At 36.1% G+C, this 24,082-nt stretch overlaps 1 protein-coding gene across 2 annotated transcripts; it reads left to right on the top strand.

The window, feature by feature from the left end:
* The first annotated feature begins 18,505 nt into the window (after positions 1–18,505).
* Positions 18,506–23,800, top strand: NF-YA7 (nuclear factor Y, subunit A7). 2 transcript variants are annotated; one of them, XM_078993998.1, is made up of 6 exons: positions 18,506–18,681; positions 19,769–19,832; positions 19,986–20,107; positions 20,392–20,499; positions 22,191–22,355; positions 23,328–23,800. In XM_078993998.1, exons 2-6 carry the CDS (start codon positions 19,805–19,807, stop codon positions 23,490–23,492), a joined length of 588 nt encoding a protein of 195 aa, XP_078850124.1. In that variant the 5' UTR covers positions 18,506–18,681; positions 19,769–19,804; the 3' UTR covers positions 23,493–23,800. The 2 variants fall into 2 exon arrangements, with proteins under 2 accessions (XP_078850124.1, XP_078850127.1); XM_078994001.1 differs by lacking the exon at positions 18,506–18,681 and adding an exon at positions 18,777–19,249.
* Positions 23,801–24,082: the final 282 nt, after the last annotated feature.

Genomic DNA, 24,082 nt, shown 5'->3' with positions numbered 1-24,082 from the left:
CGCTTCATTTTTTCACGACATTATTATACATTTATTACTTTGTTTTCACCAAGTTATACATCATATAAACATACATACATGCATGTGCACCATTGTATACATATACATACACAAAAATGATTAAACTTGAAATGAGTACCCCAGGTTTGATTGTGTACATGGATGTATGTATTTTTATAAGATGTATAGCTTTGTGAAAACAATAAAATTAATGTATAATAATGTTGTGAAAAAAATGAAGTGAAGATAATGACACTTAACCCTCTTAAATTGAAAAATACAAAAAAAAATCCGTAGGCAATTACCTACGGATTGCCTACTGAATTTTTTATAATTTTCAATTTCGAATGGTTAAATGTCATTCTTTTCACTTCATTTTTCTCACAGCATAATTATACATTGATTACTTTGTTTTCACCAAGTTATACGTCATATAAACATACATACATGCATATACACAATCAAACTCTGATACTCATTTCACTTTTAATCATTTTTGTGTTTGTGTATGTATACAATTGTGCACATGCATGTATGTATGTTTATATGATGTATAACTTAGTGAAAATTGTGACAACCTGATATTTCAACTCTTTGTAATGGCCTAATAGGTCAAGTATTGTAACCATTTTTTAGTCAATCAAAATAAACGTTGATAATAAAATATCCAAAAAGTTTCTATTTAACTATCTACTATGTTTTATATCATTAAACCGGGATCGTACGTAAAAGAGAATGCCCGAACCCGAATTCGTATATTGAAATTTAGATTTTTCCAATTTCGGCTTAGCAACAGTCAACTGAAAACTCAAATCAGAGATCGAGCGACTTTTGACCGGAATGACCTAAACGAGAATCGAAGGTCTTGACAATGGTTGTTCAGCGGTAAAAAGTCTGGCAAAAACCGACGTCAGATAAAGAAGTTATGAATTTTTAAAGAAATTCCTTAATCACGTCATTTTAATAAATAAATAATAAAAATAATTTCGGAATTTGCCAACGGAATCTAAACGAAAGTTGTAGATCGTAGTCTCACCTTCGCGGGGATATAAAGAACGTCGAAAACGGAGTTCGTATGAAGGAGATATGAATTTTTGAAGTTTGATAATTAATTTATATATAATTTTTATTGAAAACTTCGGTATTATCCGAAGTCTGAGTCACGCAAGTACGCCCCGCGTACACGAGTACACCCAGCGTACTCGAGGCCACGACCTCGAATCGTCCACGTCGCCCCTATGCGATCCTACCCCCCCCCCCCATCCCATCCGAAGTGCGAGGCAGTCGAGGACTCGGTCATGCGTGACGTACGCGTACGCTCCGCATACGAGCGTACGCCCCGCGTACGGAGGCGGTTCCAGCCTCCTATAAATAGGATGCGAGGGTTCCCGGAAAATTTGCTCATTCTCTCTCACTTTTCTTGCGTTTTACCTCGTTTTCCGTGCCCGCACTACCCCGAAGCCTTGATCATTTTGTGCAAGTCCCGAAGGTCGATTTTACTCCCGAGATTCCTAAGAATCCCGAGGAAAATCCGTTTCCCGAGATGAAACTCTGCCTGGTTTTCCATCTCGCTATCTTCAAACTTTCAAGTGAGTTCATACCCCTTAATTAACCCTTTTAATATTCTAAACGCTTTTATATGCTTTCTAGGGGGGGAAATACAAGTACAACACACGACTACTATCGGGTGTTATATATAAAGATTATTATACACTTTTATTAAGTGGAATCATGTGTGATTTACAAACTTTATGGGGAACTCCCGTATACAAAAATATATTACAATAGATGCTATCTTTAAAAACTATAAATGGTTGTAATGCATGTATAAACTAAACATTTTCTTAGATTTAAAGTATTTTGTGTCTATCTTAGACGCTACGAAAATCTATGTTTTCATAACAAGTTATTCTTTTCTAGATATTCTAAAAACAAACGAGGCATACTTTTAGAAAACTATAATAGGTATAGTTTTATGAGGACATTGCCAACTTTTACATACTAGAAACACGATTTTCGAGAAATCACTTTCATGTACGATAACAAACGAACATTTCAACACGTAAATCTGTTTTTATACTACGGTTTTGTGAGACATTTACTTCACGTACATTCGAGTACACATTTCAAGTCCTATATTATATACCAGAATCCCGTGGAGGGGGAGCATGGTGTTTGTGTATAGATCTATACGGGCTTGACAACCCGCGCCCTGACTGTTAGCTACAGTCCACCGTTTGGGGTGACAAACGTCATAACATTCCAACGCCTGAAGAACGTTGTGTATAGGCAATCCGAGTCAATAGTATGGTTATAAAGCTCACAGGAAGTATTAAAAATACATTGATTTACGAGGTTTTCAAACATATTGGTTACTTTTACACATACAAACATTTTGGAAACAAACTTTGGTCTGGAAGGAATACTACTTTTATACTAGTAGAAAATACAGGATTTTCTAAACACAAACAAACAAGGACAAGATATTTCGTTTCATACAAACATTGTCATTAAATACTTATGAAACTCACCAGCTTAAATGTTGATCTACTCTTTCAAAATTATTTGTATGTCCTAGGGATTCAGTAACTACAGGTATCATTATGCTTTTGATGAAGAGATGCTGCGGCGCCAGTTTAAATCTCATATTTTGACATCATATTTGTAATTGATTTTGCACATGTAACTTTTGACAATGGTAAACTTTCAATTATATATATATGATGGTTGTATTGCTTTCTTTACTATGTATTCACTTGTTACGCTACCACATGAAGTCATCCGCCCCCGAACGTTTCCGCCGTTCAGGTTTGGGGGTGTGACAGATTGGTATCAGAGCAATGTTTATAGTGAACTAAGTATATCGAACCACATAAGATATACAAACTATAAATGCTTAAGGGACTAATACTCTCTGACAAAATGATTTTATTTACGCCTAAGCCGCGTTTCGTATAACTTAAAAATGCTAGTTCATTCAAGTACAAATACATGCATATAACACATTACGTTCATTTTTATTAAATATACAACAAGTATTTAGACAAGTTGGACACTACGATTAAGACTCGATATATGTAATCAGATTTGGGACAAATATAGCGTGATCAACTATATTTGCCCGAAATCGGACCAATGTATATCGAGGAACGCTCGTAGTGAGCAACAAGTCAAAACTTACCAAAAACATCACAAAGATCGAACACAATAATTTAAATACTATAGGAGTATTTGGTGCATACGCTAGATTAATTAGTATTACATGTCTCAAGTTTTATTCAAATCTTATAACCCTATTCTCGTATAGTCAGATGGCTGGATTTCACCCGCATGGAGACCCCTACTACCCACAACAAGGCAACAAAGGATGGATTGAAGAGGATCCGGAGGAGGACAAGGAGCCCATTGATTTGGATGGCGGGGACGACTCCGGGACAGACTCAGAACCGGAAATAGTCAACCCTCCACCCATTAGGAGGAACTTTCAAGGACCGACTCCCGTCTGGGGAAGTCACCTCGTCCACTGGAGCCAACAACAAAGTATACGCTCTCCCTATGGCATGTGCCAAGATTTCTACGATGTCCGAGGTGGAGGTTCAACCGATCGGGCACTCCCGGTTATGGTGAGCAAACTCGCCAATCAGTCCTACCAATCGGGGGTTCAAGCAAACCGAATCCGAGAGGTAAACGTGGAAGTACAAATCCACACGGCCGATATCAACCGCCTAGAGATGTTGCAGAACGACATCCACACCCGCGCCGAGGCATTCCAAGCACAAGCGAATGCAGCCTTCGTAGAATTGAGGGAACAACAAGCCACCCTTGATAGGCGTCTTATGGAGTCGAAGCAGTCAGATGCAGAATCAAGCTCCAAGCGCAACACCCGTCGCAAGTAGTACTTGTGAAAATCCTCAAATTTTGTTATAACTTAGGACCTCGGCTAAAAGTCTTTAAATTTCTCGAACTTTGTAATCGGAGACCCTTATAAGGGTCAAATTTTCATGATCGTTGTATCAGCTTTTATATTAATATAAATGGCACTATTATAACTACGTTGAGTTTTTCGTTCAAACCTTGAAAAGTCATCGAGAAACCAAATACTTGTTTCATACTTTCAGTCTTACAAATAACTTTCATTTTTATGCTATCATCTGTTGTTGAACCATGGCGATTTGGTTCATGAGACACATTCATTTGTCACTTATTCTTATTCATATCATCATCTTTTAAACGTATAGTTAAAGATGCCGCCACGCAGGAATACAAGGCGTAACCCTATCAATGAAACACCGATACCACCACCACCTTCACCTTCACCTCCTCAATTTGATGTTGTCATGTTCCAAGCAGCAGTCACCGCAGCGGTAGCAGCTGCCATGTCACAACTAAATAACTCAAGTACTAATAACTTGAGAACTTGCACACACCTTTCCAACCATGGTGAGAGTCATGGGCAACCCCGAGAATGCACTTATAAGGACTTTACTAATGCCAAACCTCGTATGTTTTATGGAACTGGTGGTGTGATGGCTCTAAGACAGTAGATTGAAAAGACAGAAGCAGTCTTTGAAATCTGCTCCTGCCCCGAGCACAGCAAGGTCAAATTTGCAACCTTCACACTCATTGATAGAGCTTTGACTTGGTGGAACGGCCACGTTAAAGTACTTACTCTAATTGTGGCAAACTCCATTAGCTGGGAGAGCCTCAAAGCCATGATGATGAGAGAATACTGCCCAAGGGGAGAGATTCAAAGGCTCGAACATGAAGTTTGGACTCTCGGGATGGTTGGTACCGACATCGCAACATATACCAACAGATTTTGCGAGCTGGCAATCCTTTGCCCAGATATGATTGCTCCTGAGAGCAAGAAAATAGAGAGGTACATATGGGGACTGACGACCCAATTACGATCAAGCGTGTTAGCTTCCAAACCTGACACCTTTGAAAGTGCTAAGGAACTGGCACAATCTCTGATTGACTACGGAGGCCATCGGAACTCAATTGTTTCTGCACCAGAACCACAGAGAGGAGCCCATTTAAGGACACTTATAGCTTCATTTGCAGCTCACCAGCGGCCTAGCCTTACTGTGTGAAACCCTAAATGATTGTAGTAAGCTAAGAGAGTCTCAAAGCTAACCTTGAAGGATTTTAGTGCATCTCTTGAGTAAGAAGAGGAGTTTGTTCAGCAAGGAACAAGAAGGAGTTGTTGGGTTCAGGGCCATTTCGTCCAGAGCTTCAAGAGGAAGGTAAAAACCTGAACCTTTCCCCTTTATTTGGTTAGATCTTCTGATTTTGAGAAATTAGGGTTTTCACCACCTTTTTATTAGGACTTCGAGCATACTGAGTTACCATGAGGTGTAGACCTCAGATCTGGACCTTATGAGGTCCCTAGAGTCCAAAGGTCCCAACTTTATTCATCCATGTGAGGATTTTTGTATTTAACACCTTGTAAGAGCATGTATTGGTATGTTGGAGAAAAACCACCATGCACGAGCGTAAAGATCGAAGCTTTACGTGACAATCGAGCCTTAGGATGTTATATCTAGTGTTTGGAGTGATAGATCTGCTTTAAAACGTCTTAATGAGAAATCAGATCGAAGGGACTTGTCGAGTCCATGAACTGACTCGACGAGTCAGTGAGGGTTTGTCCCGATGAGCATGATCATGCGATAACTCGGTGAGTTCGAGGTTAACTCAATGAGCTGAGTTGGACCTTCACGAGACTTCTGAGGAAAACGAGTGGACTCGATGAATCACATGAGTGCACTCGGTGAGTCGAGTCAAACATGGACTGTTGACTCAAGTTTAACTTCTGTTGACTCTAGGGTTTGGTGAAATATGAGTACTGGAGAACATAGAGGGGTAAAATGGTCTTTTGTCCATTCCAAGAGTTAGAGAGAGAGAGAACAATCCTTGGTATATTTTTATTATGAGTAGAGTATTGATTAGAGATAATTATCATATATGTTAAGCGGGGGATACTTCGAGATTTTCGAGTACGAGACTTTTACTTGCTTGCTTGCGAGGTGAGTCTTCTTACTATACATACCTAGAGTGGTAATATGAGTTGTGTGTGACCGTAGGGTCTTATGTGTTTATTTGAGTATTGTGATATCCTGCATTATGTCTGCTATTTATGAAACGCCCGCAAATCCAGGCTAGTCAATTTAGAGACAATAAGCATCAAAAATGGTTTTTGATGGAATATTATTTAGAAGTATTAATCTTAACCAAGTTTCAGTATATGTTACAAGGATTTTGTACATATAAAGAATGCCTAAATCCGAGTTATAACAAAGAAGTTATGGCCCATCGAAGTTTTACGGCAAAACCGGCACGACACCGGGAGACGTAAATAATGAATTTATGATAGAGTACTTTTTAGCCTTAGTAATCTAAAATAAAGTAGTAGAATATGTTAAACCAAGAGCGTCCATGAAAAGAACGCCAAAATCTGATTTCGTATAAGGAAGTTATGAATTTTAAAAGATTTGGCATAGCAGTGCACGACCCGAAACTCGAATTTTAGCTCGGGCGATTTTTGGCCTAGGCAACCTACATGAGATTTGAAGATCTCATTAATAGGAACTCAACGGTAAAAATACAGACAAAAACAGAGTCCGTATGTAGAAGTTATGAATTTTACGTGGACATGTAACAGTATAATCTCTTCGTAGTTTTAAATTTAAGATCGACCGAGAATTTGTCACACCCCGACCGTCGGTAGAAACATCGGGCAGTGTAACGTCATTTCTCGTATCATAGTTATCAACTTCCTGAAAACAAATTCAATTTAAAATACGTCAACATAAAGTTGGTGAGTTCACAGGTTTTGACTTCATATAAAAATAACACTTTTTCTCAAGTTCAAAAGTATATTTTTGAAAGTACAATTTTGACTCTCCAACCTTTACTATATATATCCTAGGTATAAAAGTTTACTTACCAAATAAGTATATACCTATAAGTCTCATACACTATAAATATAAGTGTTTGTAATTCCATAGAAACAAAAGTTGCTACGTATAAATCTTATTTCAATTCTATACGAGAAAAACCACTACGTATAAATCTATTTTAATTCTATACGAGTATGTGTGATAGGCATAATTATCTACTTAATATAAGTAGTACCTAGGGTATAAGTAGGGGGGAACTTATACTTAACATTAATACCTGTATAACGACGAAGTATAATGTTTCTAACAAATTGCTACCATGAGTCTGTAACCGCTGCTTGACAACAAAACCTCTGACAAAACAATACACTCATGATTTACCATGAGAAACAACACCATACGCTTCATCGATGCCAGAATAAAAATAAAAGGAACGAATTGTCACTCGCTTGTCTTGGGTTGTAATTAACAACCACGAGTGGGGTCGTCAACACGTATCTTATTCATACACGACTTCCTCGCTCACACGGGATTAACGGTTACAGTTCAGAGGATTTCCATTAAGATCCCTAATCTTATTTGATGAATGAGTTAGCTCATGTAGACTTTGACGACGTTCTATTGTCCTAACAACAAAAGCATTTTCATGTCTAAAACCCTAAGTTACTAGACTATGCTTTTAAATAGTACTCCTAACTTCATAACATTCAGGCAGTATAATAGCTATAACTGGAAGTAAAACTAGGTTTTATCTTGACATAAAACCAATAACAACAACAAAAACATATAACATACCAAGTTTTATCTTGTCATAAAACTAATAATAAAAACATACTTTATAAATTAACATATAGAACTTCCGAATATAACTTCGGATCTATATCGCACACAACATATATAGAATCTTAAGTATAACTTAAGATCTACATTAATATATTTCTCTAACAATAGCATGCTAACAAGTTGACAATAGTTGTATATATTCAAAATATTATATTTAGAGCAACTATATCCCGGTTATTATAACTATCTACGTTGATACTAATATACTATCATATAGACATAACAATAATGTATATATAATATTTAGCATGTGTTTTTCCTTGGAAATATTTGAGAGTGGGGCCGTGAAACTCACCTTAATAGCGTGATTTTATATAATCTAAGCAAAAACGGTCAGTGTACAAGGTCGTCGGGGCTCGGGATGCAAGAGAGCTTCAGCAAAGGAGAGAGGAGAAAGAAGTTCAGGTGTAGGAATGGCTGGGGTCAATCTTGCTATTTATAGTAAGATTTTTGGCCCTCACGATGTGAGAAACTCATTGTTCACATCGTGAGTTTCAAGCTTATCTCTTCGTAGACTTGCCATCCGTCATGTAGCTTCCGAAGGTGGCAAAATGACTCCTCACGTCGTGAAATCTCAATTTTCACATTGTGAGTTTGGATCTTATCCTCCTGCAGCCTCGTCACACCTTCTACATCGAAAATATGGCGGTTTGAGTCCTCTCGTCGTGAGTTTTTATGCTCACGCCGTGAGTCTAGTCAGATTAGGGTTTCTGACACATGTCGTGCACTCAGACAACGGTAACTTCGGAAGGTCGTAACTTTTGCATACGAACTCCATTTTTGACGTTTCTTTATATCCACGCGTAGTTATTTACGAGCACTACAACTCTCCTTTAGACTCAAGTAGCTAATTCTAAGAATATTTTAAATTCCTTATGTTATAGAGATTTTATAGTGTTAGGGTTTATCATAACTTCTTCACGCGAAGTCAGATTTAGATGTTCTCTATATTTTTGGAATCGTATGGACGTATACTTTGAGTTCTATCATAAAATATGTATGAAAGTGCATACTTTAACATGAATTACATAGTAATTTTATCACGTTACTAGTTTAACAAAAATTACATTACATGATTGGCATAATCACATGTGATTGTTTTGTCCTATTTTGACTGGCGTTACATTCTCCCCCCGTTAGAATAATTTCGTCCCGGAATTTATCTTGTGGATGGGGAAACAGTTAATTAGTTGGGTAAAATATTGTGTATATGGTTTATGTCTTGAGGTAACTTGAGTTGGTATGCGATAGAACCAATTCTTGCTAGAATTTCAAAGGTCCTATATATTGTGGTTTTAGTTTGCCTTGTTTCCCGAATCGAATCATAGTTTTCCAAGGAGAGACCTTCAATATTACATTATCTCCAACTTGGAATTCTAAAGGCTTACGTCTTACGTCAGCATAGCTCTTCTGACAATCACGTGCTGCCTTTAATCGATCCTTAATTTGCAGTCTTCGGAGTTGTCTCGTGGGTTATTTCTGGTCTAGTACGTAAGGTATTTCCTGTACATTCTCTGGACATCTGCGTATCTCCAACATCTGCCCAACACATTGGGAAACAATATTTTCGTCCACAAAGAGCCTCAAATGGTGCAGCCTTGATGCTGGTGTGATGACTATTGTTGTAGGAGAACTCAATTAATGGTAAATGAGTATACCATACATTTACAAAGTCAATAACACAGGCTCGGAGCATATCTTCTAAAGATTGAATGGTTCTCTCACTCTGACCCTCAGTCTGTGGATGGTAAGCTGTGCTCATATCTAGACGTGTTCCTAAGATTCTTGTAGAGATTGCCAAAATTGTGAAGTGAATCTACTATCTCGGTCAGAAATAATAGAATTTGGAACTCCATGCAATCTGACAATTTCCTTAAGATAAACTCTAGTTAGCTTTTCCATCTTGTCGTTCTCCTTAATTGGTAAGAAATGGGCGGACTTAGTCAATCTATCGACTATTGCCCAAATAGTGTCAAACCCATTAGGAATTTTAGGTAACTAAGTGATGAAGTCCATTCATATCTGCTCCCATTTCCATTCAGGTATTTCCAGTTGTTGAAGTAAACCTGAAGGCTTTTGATGTTCTGCCTTTACTCTAGAACAAGTCAAGCATGTGCTCACATAAGTAGCAATTTCAGCCTTCATGTTTGGCCACCAATAATGTACTTTTAAATCTAAGTACATTTTGTCAGAGCCTGGATGCACGTAATATCTAGACTTGTGGGCCACTTCTAAGATCATGTCCCTGACTCCACTGAAATTAGGCATCCAAATTCGGTTCAAAAAGTTTCGCGTTCCATCATGTTTTTGTATAAGTTGCTTTTTTATTCCTCGCAAAGCTTTGTTCTTGATGTTTTCTTCTTTTAGAGCCTCAAGTTGAGCTTCTCTAATATGTGCGGTAAAGTTAGAATGGATAGTTATGGCTAATGCTCGTACCCGACAGGGTTTAATATATTCTTTCCGGCTCAAGGCATCTGCTACCACGTTTGCCTTTCCGGGATGATAACGAATCTCACATTCGTAGTCATTCAACAATTTGACCCATCTTCGTTGTCTCATATTAAGGTATTTTTGGTCAAAGATGTGCTGGAGACTCTTGTGGTCGGTAAAAATAGTACACTTAGTATTGTATAATGTCTCCAGATTTTTAGTGCAAAAATTACAGCTCCCAATTCAAGATCATGAGTACTATAATTATTCTCATGAACCTTAAGTTGTCGTGATGCATAGGCGATAACCTTTCCTTTTTGAATCAACACACATCCCAATCTTTGATTTGATGCGTCGCAGTATACGATAAAATCTTCTGTCCCCTCTGGAAGGGATAACATTGGTGCACTACACAACATTTGCTTCGGTTGTTGAAAAGTTGTTTCTTGTTTATCTTCCCAGTTGAACTTCATATCCTTCTGGGTTAGTGTTGTAAGTGGTTTGGCTATTTTGGAGAAATTATCTATGAATCTACGGTAATAACTAACAATTCCTACAGAATTGACATACTTCTGTTGGTGTCTTTGGTGCTTCCAATTCTTAATTGCTTCAATCTTGGAGGGTTGGACATGAATCCCTTTGTTGCTAACTACATGGCTTAAAAATTTGTACTTCTCTAATCCAAAATTCACATTTGGCGTGTAACTTTTTAGTAGTTCCAATATTATTTTCAAGTGTTGACCATGTTCTAACTTGGTTCGTGAATATATCAATATATCATCGATAAATACTATCATGAATGTATCCAAGAACGGTTTGCAAAAACTGTTCATGAGGTCCTTGAACATTGTTAGAGCATTTGGTCAATCCAAAGGCATAACTAACAACTCTTAATGACCATACCGAGTCCTAAATGTTGTTTTCGAAACATCGTCTTCTTGTACTCTGAGTTGATGGTATCCTGATCTGAGATCTATCTTTAATCTTCTAGAATCTTCATGTGTTTTAGTCTATCAAACACCATATCCAATTTTAGTTGTGCATTGGTCTAACCATAATTAAACATAGGTGATCAGTCTACGTTTATTCGTGATTCGGACCATGTACAATAAAACTCGACTAAGGAGCTTTGACCTAAAACATTACGTTGAATTCTTATCGAGGGTCTGGGTTTTCTATATTTTTGGTTTATGCACATGTGTTCTCATCGCGAGACTGAGTTCATACACAACTCTATATCTTTGTGTTTGTTGTATTCACGAGTATTATTAATTATTGTTTGTTACTTCAGGTCTAGCTGATAAGGCACCGGCAAGTCAGGACAGTCGGAGGGCAGGATCATTTTAGCATATAGCCGTTCTGAAATCCAGCAACCCAAGCAACGTGTCTATCCTGTCACCGCTCCCGTAAGTAGTCCTTTAGTAGTATAATTTAATAATACTTTTTATTTGTAGATTAAGGGATATACCTAAACCTAATAGAGTAAGCCCTAAACTATAGTCGTGCTTTCCTAAGAAAGTGCTAATTCACTATAGTTAATAGCTCTGATACTAATCTGTCACACTCCGGCCGTCGGCGGAAACACCAGGCAGTGTAACGTCATTTCTCGTATCATAGTTATCAACTTCCTGAAAACACATGCAATTTAAAATACGTCAACATAAAGTTGGTGAGTTCATAGGTTTTGACTCCATATAAAAATAACACTTTTTCTCAAGTTCAAAAGTATATTTTTGAAAGTATAATTTTGACTCTCCAACCTTTACTATATATATCCTAGGTATAAAAGTTTACTTACCAAATAATTATATACCTATAAGTCTCATATACTATAAATATAAGTGTTTGTAATTCCATACAAACAAAAGTTGCTACGTATAAATCTTATTTCAATTCTATACGAGAAAAACCACTACGTATAAATCTATTTCAATTCTATACGAGTATGTGTGCTAGGTATCATTATCTACTTAATATAAGTAGTACCTAGGGTATAAGTAGGGGGAAACTTATACTTAACATTAATACATGTATAACGATGAAGTATAATGTTTCTAACAAGTTGCTACCATGATTCTGTAACCGCTGCTTGACAACAAACCCTCTGACAAAACAATACACTCATGATTTACCATGAGAAACAATACACTCATGATTTACCATGAGAAACAACACCGTATGCTTCATTGACGCCGGAATAAAAATAAAAGGAACGAATCGTCACTCACTTGTCTTGGGCTGTAATTAACAACCACAAGTGGGGTCGTTAACTCGTATCTTATTCATACATGACTTCCTCGCTCACACGGGATTAACGGTTACAGTTCAGAGGATTTCCATTAAGATCCCCAATCTTAGTTGATGAATGAGGTAGCTCAGGTAGACTTTGACGTCGTTCTATAGTCCTAACAACAAAAGCATTTTCATGTCTAAAACCCTAAGTTACTAGACTATGCTTTTAATTAGTACTCCTAACTTCATAACATTTAGGCAGTATAATAGCTATAACTGGAAGTAAAACTAGGTTTTATCTTGACATAAAACCAATAACAACAACAAAAACATATAACATACCAAGTTTTATCTTGTCATAAAACTAATAATAAAAACATACTTTATAAATTAACATATAGAACTTCCGAATATAACTTTGGAACTATATCGCACACAACATATATAGAATCTTAAGTATAACTTAAGATCTACATTAATATATTTCTATAACAATAGCATGCTAACAAGTTGACAATAGTTGTATATATTCAAAATATTATATTTAGAGCAACTATATCCCGGTTATTATAACTATCTACGTTGCTACTGATATACTATCATATAGACATAATAATAAGGTATATATAATATTTAGCATGTGTTTTCCCCTGAAAATATTTGAGAGTGGGGGCGTGAAACTCACCTTAATAGCATGATTTTATGTAATCTAAGCAAAAACGGTATGCGTACAAGGTCGTCGGGGCTCGGGATGCAAGAGGGCTTCAACAAAGGAGAGAGGAGAAAGAAGTTCATGTGTAGGAATGGCTGGGGTCGATCTTGCTATGTATAGTAAGATTTTTGGCCCTCACGATGTGAGAAACTCATTGTTCACGTCGTGAGTTTCAAGCTTATCTCTTCGTAGACTTGTCATCCGTCTTGTAGCTTCCGAAGGTGGCAAAATGACTCCTCACTTCGTGAAATCTCAATATTCACGTCGTGAGTTTGGATCTTATCCCCCCGCAGCCTCGTCACACCTTCTAGATCCGAAATATGGCGGTTTGACTCCTCACGTACTGATTTTTGATGCTCACGTCTTGAGTCCAGTCAGATTAGGGTTTCTGACACGTGTCGTGCACTCAGACAGCGGTAACTTCGGAAGGTCGTAACTTTTGCATACGAACTCCATTTTTGACGTTCTTTATAACTACGCATAGGTATTTATGAGCACTACAACTATCTTTTAGAATCAAGAAGCTAATTCTGAGCCTATTTTAAATTCCTTATGTTATAGAGATTTTATAGTGTTAGGGTTTATCATAACTTCTTCATGCGAAGTCAGATTTAGACGTTCTCTATATTTTTGGAATCGTATGGATGTACACTTTGAAATGTATCATAAAATATGTATGAAAGTTCATACTTTAACATGAATTACATAGTAAGTTTATCACGTTACTACTTTAACAAAAAATCACATTACATGATTGACATAATCACATGTGATTGTTTTTGACCTATTTTGACTGGTGTTACAGCATGCACCCCTAGATTTAGATCTATGTTTTCAATATTAGATACACAATATTATGAACACAAGAATAGCCCTAGCATGCTCCTAGGCATTTCGAAATCTAGATAGTAGAAGGGATTACATACCTCTTGTTGTTATATTATAGTAACAACTCAAATCTTCAATCTTCTTGTCTTTGAAAGCAAGTACCACAAGTGTACTACCTCTAATGGCTCAAAAACACCAAGAGAAAATGGAGAGGCAAGAGAGATAGAAGGGGGAGGCAAAAAATAAGCTCTAGGTCTTCTAAGGATCAAGTGGTCGATTTCCCTTAGCCAAGGGGTCTTTAAATTGGGTAGAGATTAGGATTTCAGTCCTTATCCTTATCTGGTTGCTTGCCCACTAAGCAACCCATAAGATAAGTCTAGAGGCCTTATCCTTGGACGAATTCTAGGGCCTTATCCCCTTGAATTCATCCACCCTATCCATAGGGCATCCATTGCCCTAGTTGCAACTATCACATAATTACAATTCAGCCCCTCTAATTTAATTAATTACTTTTGATCACAGACTTAATTCTTAATTAATTATTGACCAATATTAATTAAACAAATATGATTTCTCTTTTAATATATTATTCTTATAATATATTAATAAATTATAATAACCTCTTTCTCTATTATTTCTCCAGTCAAGTTGCTTTTGTGAAGGTAACCCAAAAGGACCATGCACAATCGGGTCAAGTACTTACCAAATATGGTTACGGGCTTAAACACTAATCCAATAGTCTCCCATTTGGATAAGTCTAGTAACCATAAATACAAGTATAACTCAATTAGCAATCGTAACACTCAAAGACGCTGTCAAACTCTAATCTTATCAGCAACCTGTCCTTTAGATAAGGTTCATACAGTCCTCTGTTTTAGATATCGTGCAGACAATCACATGGAACATAGTCATACTTATTGTCCAGCAGTTTGTTTCTTGATCTCAGATTCATTTGACATAGAACTTAATTAAACACATCAATTCAGTCTTGACCGGGCCCGACACATAAGTCAAATCAAATCATCGAGGGGACCTGATATCGCTTTTACCCTCTTAGGATAAAAGGAATAAATAAACTTCGACTTATATGCATTTATTATTCACTAATCAAATTATACACAACAATGCATTTTATGACATCAAGTTACTGATGCGTTTTCGCATTATCAATGCACAACCAATTAGCAAACAATAAACCATATATCTTGGTTTTAATACCATATGATATTATCGTATTGCGATCACTCGTGATAAATTCCATGAAGTGATTCCAGCAAACGCGGGTTTATTCCAATGCTCAAAACTTGTTCATAAGCACTCGTGAACGTTGTAGCAAACCTTTCCTATGTCTAATACCTTTCAGATAATCTACACACCAATTCATGATAGTCTTCATTCATACCTACTTCCAACATATGAACGATTGTGGACCGTTTGAATAATTCGATTATTCTTAATTAACTCAATTATTCAGGAAGTCAAAACATGCAAAGTGAAACAATAGTTAAACAATTAACATAAGACAATAACTTTACTTATAAATAATACTCCTTTATTTAATCATCAAATATCAATTACATTTATCTATTACACGTTTCTAAACTATCTTATCCAAACTAATATCGTGCTTCAGCCCAATGCTCCTAGCGTGTTGCAAGTGCTTAACCCTACTCAGTCCCTTTGTAAGCGGATCTGTTGGGTTATCCTCTGACGATACCCTCTTTACTACGAGGAGTTCTTCTTCTACCCGATGTCGAATAAAGTGATATTTTCTGTCGATATGTCGAGATCTACCATGATCCCTCAGTTCCTTGGTCAAGGAAACCGCTCCTTCATTATCACAGAAAATTTCCATAGGCTCTTTTATGGCAGGTACAACTCCAAGCTCTTCAATGAAGTTCTTCAACCATATCGCCTCCTTTGACACTTCGCTCGCTGCAATGTACTCTGATTTGCACGTTAAATCAGCTACGGTTTCTTGCTTGGAACTTTTCCAAGTCACTATTCCTCCATTAAGGGTAAAGACCCAGCCCGACTGTGAACGGTAGTTGTCCCTGTCGGTCTGGAAACTGGCATCATTATACCCTCGCACCTTTAAGTCATCACTCCCTTCGAGGACTAGAAACCATTCCTTTGTCCTCCGAAGGTACTTAAGAATATTCTTGACTACGGTCCAATGTGCTTTACCAGGGTTCCCTTGATATCTACTGACCATGCTCAAAGCGAAGGCCACATCAGGGCGAGTACAAGTCATTGCATACATGATTGAGCCAACCGCCGAAGCGTAAGGTACTCGGTTCATCTCTACTATCTCGGCTTCGGTACTCGGACTTTAAGTCTTACTCAACTTGGCATTACTTTGGATTGGTAATTCTCCCTTCTTTAAGTTTTCCATACTAAAACGTTTTAGTACCTTGTCCAAGTAAGTATTTTGACTAATTCCTATTAGTCTCTTACTTCGGTCTCTCACTATCCTTATTCCCAAAATATAGGAAACCTCTCCAAGGTCCTTCATAGCGAAGCACTTCCCGAGCCAGGACTTAACTTCCTGCAGTTTTGGGATGTTATTTCCTACGAGTAGTATGTCATCGACATACAATACAAGGAAGCTAACTATACTCCCACTGGCTTTAACATATACACATGATTCATCTTCATTTCGTACAAACCCAAACTCTTTGACTTTCTCATCGAAGCAAAGATTCCATCTGAGAGATGCTTGCTTAAGTCCATAAATGGACTTCTCAAGCTTGCACACTCTATTGGGATGCTTCACATTGACAAAAACCTCTGGTTGAGCCATGTAAACATCCTCAGCCAACTTCCCATTAAGGAAAGCGGTTTTGACATCCATTTTCCATATTTCATAATCATGAAATGCAACAATGGCTAGCATCACCGTAATAGACTTTATTTTGGCAACTGGTGAGAAGGTCTCATCATAGTCAACTCCGGGAGTTTGAGTAAATCCCTTCGTAAGCAATCGCGCCTTATACATGTGCACATTCCCATACATGTTGGTCTTCTTCTTGAAGATCAACTTGCACCCAACCGTCTTACATCCAGGCACATGGTCAACCAAATTCCAAACTTGGTTGTCGTACATGGACTGAATCTCTCTATCCATTGCCTCTTTCCATTTCGCAGACTCCAGGCCTGCCATGGCTTCCTTATAGCTGTTAGGTTCATCTAGATTTATTAGTGTACTATCACTAATATACGTGTCCCCTTCTGTAGTAATATGAAAACCATATAACTGGGGTTGAACTCTAACTCTTTCGGAACGTCTAAGAGGTAAGGAATATATTCTTGTGATTGTGGATGATTTTACAAGGTTCACCTGGGTCTTCTTCGTTAGGCTAAAGTCAGAAACAGCCTTAGAACTTATCAATTTTTATCAAAGAAATTGAAGTCCTTGTCAAATTGTTGGTTCGATAAATCCAAAATGATAATGGTTTGGAGTTTACCAATGTCACCATTGAGAAATTCCTATCTAAGAAAGGTATTGACCAAATTTCTTAGCTCCTTACACTCCTCAACAAAACGGTGTGGTTGAAAGATGAAACAGAACACTCATTGAAGTTGCTCGATCGATGCTTAACTTTGAAAATCTTCTACTTTATCTTTGGGCTGAATCAGTGTCCTCTGCTTGCTTCAATCATAATCGAAGCATTATCAATCGACGCCTCAACATGACACAGTATGAAGCCATGAATGGTCGTAAGCTGAGTATCTCCTTTCTACATGTTTTTGGTTGTCGATGCTTTATCAAAAACAATCGTGATCGGCTCACGAAATTTCAGCCAAAAGCTAAGACCCTGTGGGGGTTCCCATGGCAGTTAGGGAAGATCATGTGGGGGTTCCCATGGCAGACAACTAAAACCATGTGGGGGTTCCAATAGCAGGTAGTTAAGACCAAGTGGGGGTTCCCATGCCAGTGGGTTAAGACCACGTGGGGGTTCCAGTGACACCCGGTGTAAGACCTTGGAGGGTTTCCATGACATCCTTATATGTTTATATGCATGGCTTATGTAGCTTTTATGGCTGATATGGTTTATGTGATTATGTGGATTGCGTGAGGTATGCTATAGGGAACTAACTAAGTATTAACTTATAGTTGGTTGGTTGTTGGGGACACCCTGATATTATGAATAAATTGTCTGATATTATAGATTTTAGAAACAAATGTGATTGAGATTTGATATTTTATGAAAATGATTTTGTTACTTAAAAATAATAATAAAAAATTATTAGAAATTTGGGTTGTTACAGTTTTTTTTACTATAACGACAACAAACTTACATTTTTTGTGCTTAATCCTATAATAGCCTTGTAGTTACAACGTTATCAATAATATATATATATATATATTACATGAACATATTAACATATAAGTATTTTGTAAGCTTAGGTGATATATCATTATTATTTTGAAAAAAGAAACAGGTATTTCGATATTACAAGTAACAAATAGAATAATGAATAATGTTTATTTACGTCATTAATATAAATAAAAATTATCATATATTACGTAAAATATATATCAAAGGGGCAAACCTCCCCTAACTGGTTTCCTACATCCTAGTATCCTACTTCGGGTTAAACTGTGACACGAGCCGAGCTTGTCCACAACATTCCTACGCAAAACGACAACTTTCTCATCAGCGGCATAGAATTAAGCAGACCCAGAAACGGAAAACTTCAAATATCAATCTTTCCTTCAAGCTTCTTACTGAGGTAAACTTCTAAATTCCATAATTTAAACCCTAGTTTGTTTATAAAAACATCATCAATTTGGGTAATTTCATATCCTCGATACTTATCCGCGCTCTCTCTAATTTGAATAAGTATTGATCGGAATTCGAATAATGGGTTTCGTAATTTCAATCGCGAGTAGTTGATAATTCTAGGTTCAATTGACTAATTCCTTCTCTCGCTAAAAGAATGATTGTGGAGGTGGTGTTTGTTCGGTTCTAAATCGAATACGATGCGATATCGAGTAGTCCATTTTCCTCGTTTCGGGGTGGGGTTTGGGAAGAGATGAATGATGATATGGGATTTTGTTGGCATATGTGATGAGTTCACTTGATTGGATATTGAGCTTGACTTGAAATAGTTGTTTCCTTAGGGTCTTTCTGCAATTTACATGAATGAATAAGTTCTTTTTTTTAAATGGGGAAGGATTGTTTCTTTGTATCTTGTAGTGCTATTTGGTTCTTTTGATTGAGAGGTAGAGTGGGTATGAAATAGTGATACACCAATTAATTTCCTCAAATAGTTTCTATCGATCTAGAACTTCTTCAAGGTATTAGAAGTTCACCTCTAATTAAAGATTGAAATTTTTTTCCTACCCATAAAGATATGACATGGACTCATTCACAATCTCTTGTTTGTGCAAAAGACGTGAATGCCCTCCTCATGGAGAATGATCTTATGGTCCTAGAAAACATGTCCTCTTATTTCCTGTGTAAGAAACACAGCCTAAATGCTCCTTGAGGAGGAATGCTAGGATCCAACTTATAAAATTGCATTGTATTGTTAGTTTTACTTTCATTTTTCCTAATACAACATTGCACTTCAAAAAATCTACCCAATTATAGCAATTTCATATGTATACAAAGCGATTTTGAACACTACAATTGGATATATTTTTTAAATCACATTGCATCAGTAAGAAAAAAAATCCAAAATACAATGTTGTAACAGAAAGAAATCAAAGTAGGATTCAATAATACCCAAATAAATGAAATCACACGATGTATTTCTTGCATTTAGCCTTAGATTTTGTACTTTTGTGATGCTGATTTTGATAATTTTGATGCAGATTCAAGTTCATCAAAACTGTGGTTCACACAGCATCATGTCCTCCTCTGCTCCTGAGTTTTCGGGTATTTGTGACACTTTTGTTTCAATATTTTCTTTCAAAAGGTCAAAATAACAAGTCATCTGAACTAGCATTTGAGTTGCTTGAAATTATTCAAATCAAAAAGTTGTAATTTGTGTGTGTGTGTGTGTAATGTTATGTGGATTTGGTGAGACAGATAATAGTGAAAGTGAGATGCAGCAAAGTCAAATGGAAGGTCAAATTCAGTGTTCCTCATCTCCTGCAACAACAACAACAACTGGAACATCTCATCCTTCAAACATCCAATACCCAACTTTGGTATCTCTTTGAAGTTGCTGAAAAGTCATTGATTATACTATCCTCTTATTTGTTCATAACTTTGGTAACACTTGCTTTTTATGGTTTCTACATATACATAATTACATACATACCCCTCCCTTTACATACATTTTCAACAAAACTCACTCTTTTTGTAACTTTTTCAAACAAATTATGATTTCAAAAATCCAACTTGATGTAGCTTAGTCATAATCAGTCAAGCAAACGGTTTTTTTTTATTGGTGGTTTTTGTGTGAAGTGCATAATGTCTATTTTAACCTCAGGGGCAAGCAGCTTATCCTTTCCCGGATCCTTACTACAGGGGTACAAATGTCTTTAATCCATATGAAACTCAATCGTATCCAGCTCAGCCATATCCAGGGCAACCTATGGTATAAATTACTACCTTCATGCATTTGGATTCAGACTAGAACTTTTGTCTTGTGCAAAAGACGTAAATGCCCTCCTCATCCTCGTTATATCATATTATCATGTCAAGTCCTGACTCTTGATATTTCCCATGTGACAAAAGCAGCCAATGGGACATGTTGTACTGCGTTTGACCTGCATTGGACTGCAATGGGACATAGGTTGAAATTGTCTTTCAAAAAGACGTAAATACCCTCATTATCATCATTATCGAAAATAGCCCTAGAAAGTGGTAGACCTCCACTTAGGAGGAGGAGGAATTTAATAAATCTAGTAGCTTTTATGTGTTTTGTTATATGTGTGTTAATTAGGGGCATTATTGTCTTTTCTATAGTTAATTCGGTGTATAGGCTAGTATAATCAGCAAGTTGCATTTTTTTAATTACTTTTCTGTTGTGAAAGAACACTAGCCTTTGAATGCTAGGTTACTTTTAATTATTCCATTTCAATCTGTCAATCAATTTCTCAATGATTTAGAATCTGCTATAAGAAATATGGATGAAAAATAGAGTGATTAGTTGCCAGAAATCATTGTATGATTGGAATAATATACACATTTCTATTAATTCAAATGAGTCTAATGGTCTTAACAGAATTCATTAAACCAAGAAAGAAATATGAGATATTGTAGACAAATTTGAGTTTATAGATGAATTTTAGATCAAGAATTACAAGTGAAAAGATCACAAGGCTGTGTTATAGATGTGATGAAAAGTTATCTCCTAGGCATAAGAAAATGAAAGAAAGAGCTTCTTGTTATGCTAATTCTGTTCATATTGATTATAATGAACAAGATGATGAAAATTAGGTGAAAGATTCACACATAGAAGTAAATGATAAAGTTGAGGTTCATCTCTGTGAAAGGAGATTACAATGGATTATTAAACACATTCCTCTTACATAAATGCACTCATTTTATTGGGTGGTTAAAACATCCGTATACAACTCAAGCAAATGCTAAGGCTTTTTTAAAGAAGTAATTAAACTTGATGGCATTCTAGACTCCATTATCACATATAGAAATCGCATTTTCGTGAGCAAATTTTAGAATGAAAATATTAAGCTATAGGGTACTCAATTGAAACATATTAGGCCTAGTTTTGTCCCATGTTATGCAGCCAAAGGGATCGAACTCAACATGCTTTCTAGGGTTATTTCAACGATGAGGATGAAGAGGGTATTTACGTCTTTTGTACAGACCAAGGAGTGAGACCGAGTCTGTGTCGTATTTTTTTTTAGTGGGACAAAAAGTTGCAGTCTTTTCTGTTCTATTCACATCAATCACAGTACAATGCATGTCAAACACAGTACCATCCGTCCAACCTTTTTTGATGGGACAGAAAGTTAGTCTTTTTGTCCTATTCACATTAGTCACAGTACAATGCATGTCAAACACAGTTTAACCTGTCCTACTCTTTTTGATGGGACAAAAAGTCACAGTCTTTTTGGTCTTATTGACATCAGTCACAATACAGAGTCACAATACCGTGCAGACCAAAAACAGTACAACCTATCCCACCTTTTTTGATGAGACAAAAAGTTGCAGTCTTTTTTGTTTGTATTTACATCTATGTACAAGAGGGTTTTAATTTGGTTTAGAGGTTGTTTGATGTTCTGAAAAAGATGATTGCATTTTTTTTTTAAATTTGTATAGGTACATCTTCAATTTATGGGAATACAACAAGCTGGTGTTCCTCTCCCATCAGATACGGTTGAGGAGCCTGTTTTTGTGAATGCTAAACAATATCATGGAATCTTGAGGCGTAGGCAATGTCGTGCAAAAGCTGAATCTGAAAACAAAGCTAACAAGTCTAGAAAGGTATGCACATTCTCACTTGGCTTGTATGTAGGATTTTTTTTTTTTTTTTTTTTTTTTTAATTTTACATAGGGATTGTTAAATCTATATCATATTATCATTATACTAAAAGGGTTAAATGCTTGAATTAACAATGTACTTTCATGAGTTCATCTATCTTTTTCTTATAGCGTCCTACTTTCGTTTATTTTTTATTATAGCATTTTATGTTGGTGTTTTTCTATTACAACAATTGTACTTTGAAAAGTCTATCCAATCATAGCAAATTTTGTCCATATTCGAAGCAATTCACTACTATAATTGGGTAAAATTTTCAAAGTACAACGTGTTAATAAGAAAAATTGAAAGTATGGTTGTAATAAAAAGAAATGAAAGTAAGATGCTTTAATAAACAAATAAATGAAAATACGTTACTATTTCTTGCATTTATCCCTAATAAAAAAAACCTTTTTAAGGCCTTTTCTGTTACACATGACAGAATATGATGTGCATGTCACCCAAAAAGGGGGGACATGGACCGGCTCTCAATCTCTCATGTGTACAAAAGACGTGAATGCCCTTCTCATCGAAATCATCAAAGATAACCCTACATATGTTTTAGTTACAAATTAGAACAACATATAATACCAGAATAACTAAAAAATAGCACAATGAAATAAATGAAAGTTTAGATATTTTGTTAAGGACCCTTTGGAAATATGGTGTGTGTATGCCAAACATATGCCCAACTAGGAAAAACGACCAAAATGTCCTTGAATTTTCTATATATTTACAAAATTAACATTAAGACAATGCACTTTGAAAAATCTAATCAAGTGTAGCAGTGAAAATTGTTGTATTTGAATGACATTGCTACAATCATGTAAGATTTTTCAAATAAATAAAATAAAAGTACATGGTTGTTTCTTGCATTTGACCCTAAAAGTCTTTAAACATAAGTTGATTAAGTTTCTAATTTTGGTCAAAATTTGCAGCCATACTTGCACGAATCGCGACATTTGCATGCACTAAGAAGAAGCCGAGGGTGTGGGGGTCGATTTGAGAAGAAAGATAAGCAACAAAAAGAGAAAGGTTCTAATGACAATAATCCCCAATCACAATCACAAATGAACATCAATCTAAACTCGGATAAAACCTAATCCTTCTTCAATGGTGTATAGACAAGTCGAGGTTTGTGGTGGTAGCTTTCGTGTTGTCTATAACATAAAGCTTCAATGGTGATGTCATTTTGTTTTTTTTAGCCGTTGTTTGTTTTTACGGGTAAAATCGTTATGAAATGTTGTTGAAGTTGAATTGTGTTTGAGAGTAGTGAGGTTTTTTTTTTTCCTTTTTTTATATTTGATTTTGTAGGTTTTGGTAGTTGGTGAAGTATGTGATGTTGAATAAGTTGATGTAGTGTTTTATATTTGTATGATAACCAATGTGTTTTGAGTATTTTTTTTCTTTATATTTGTATGATAACCAATGAGTTTTTTTTTTTTTTTTCATTGTCTTGGGTACATTGTTGTTGGGATTTAGGTTATGTTTGGTGAATTAACTATAAAATTAGTTGATAGCTGATAAAAAATAATGGAATAATGTTTGGTAACTAGTTGAAACATATAAAATAACATAAAATGGCCCTTTAGAAGATTGGATTTTTCAATAATTAATAAAGTGTATATTTGGAAGAATTAAATAATAATAATAATAATAATAATAATAATAATAATAATAATACATAATAAAC

Source organism: Lactuca saligna, chromosome 1, assembly GCF_052625555.1.
Source record: "Lactuca saligna cultivar CGN05327 chromosome 1, ASM5262555v1, whole genome shotgun sequence".
Classification (NCBI taxonomy): domain Eukaryota; kingdom Viridiplantae; phylum Streptophyta; class Magnoliopsida; order Asterales; family Asteraceae; genus Lactuca; species Lactuca saligna.
The sequence above is the reverse complement of the archived record's forward strand: the minus strand, read 5'-3'. Positions and strand labels throughout refer to the sequence as shown.

What these genes read in the sequence shown, in the direction of transcription:
- NF-YA7 (XM_078993998.1), top strand. Translation starts at nt 19,805, where the DNA reads ATGTCCTCCTCTGCTCCTGAGTTTTCGG. An exon ending in CTCTGCTCCTGAGTTTTCGG is followed by an intron (nt 19,833 to 19,985) that starts GTATTTGTGACA and finishes TTGGTGAGACAG; the next exon opens with ATAATAGTGAAAGTGAGATG. An exon ending in AAGCTAACAAGTCTAGAAAG is followed by an intron (nt 22,356 to 23,327) that starts GTATGCACATTC and finishes CAAAATTTGCAG; the next exon opens with CCATACTTGCACGAATCGCG.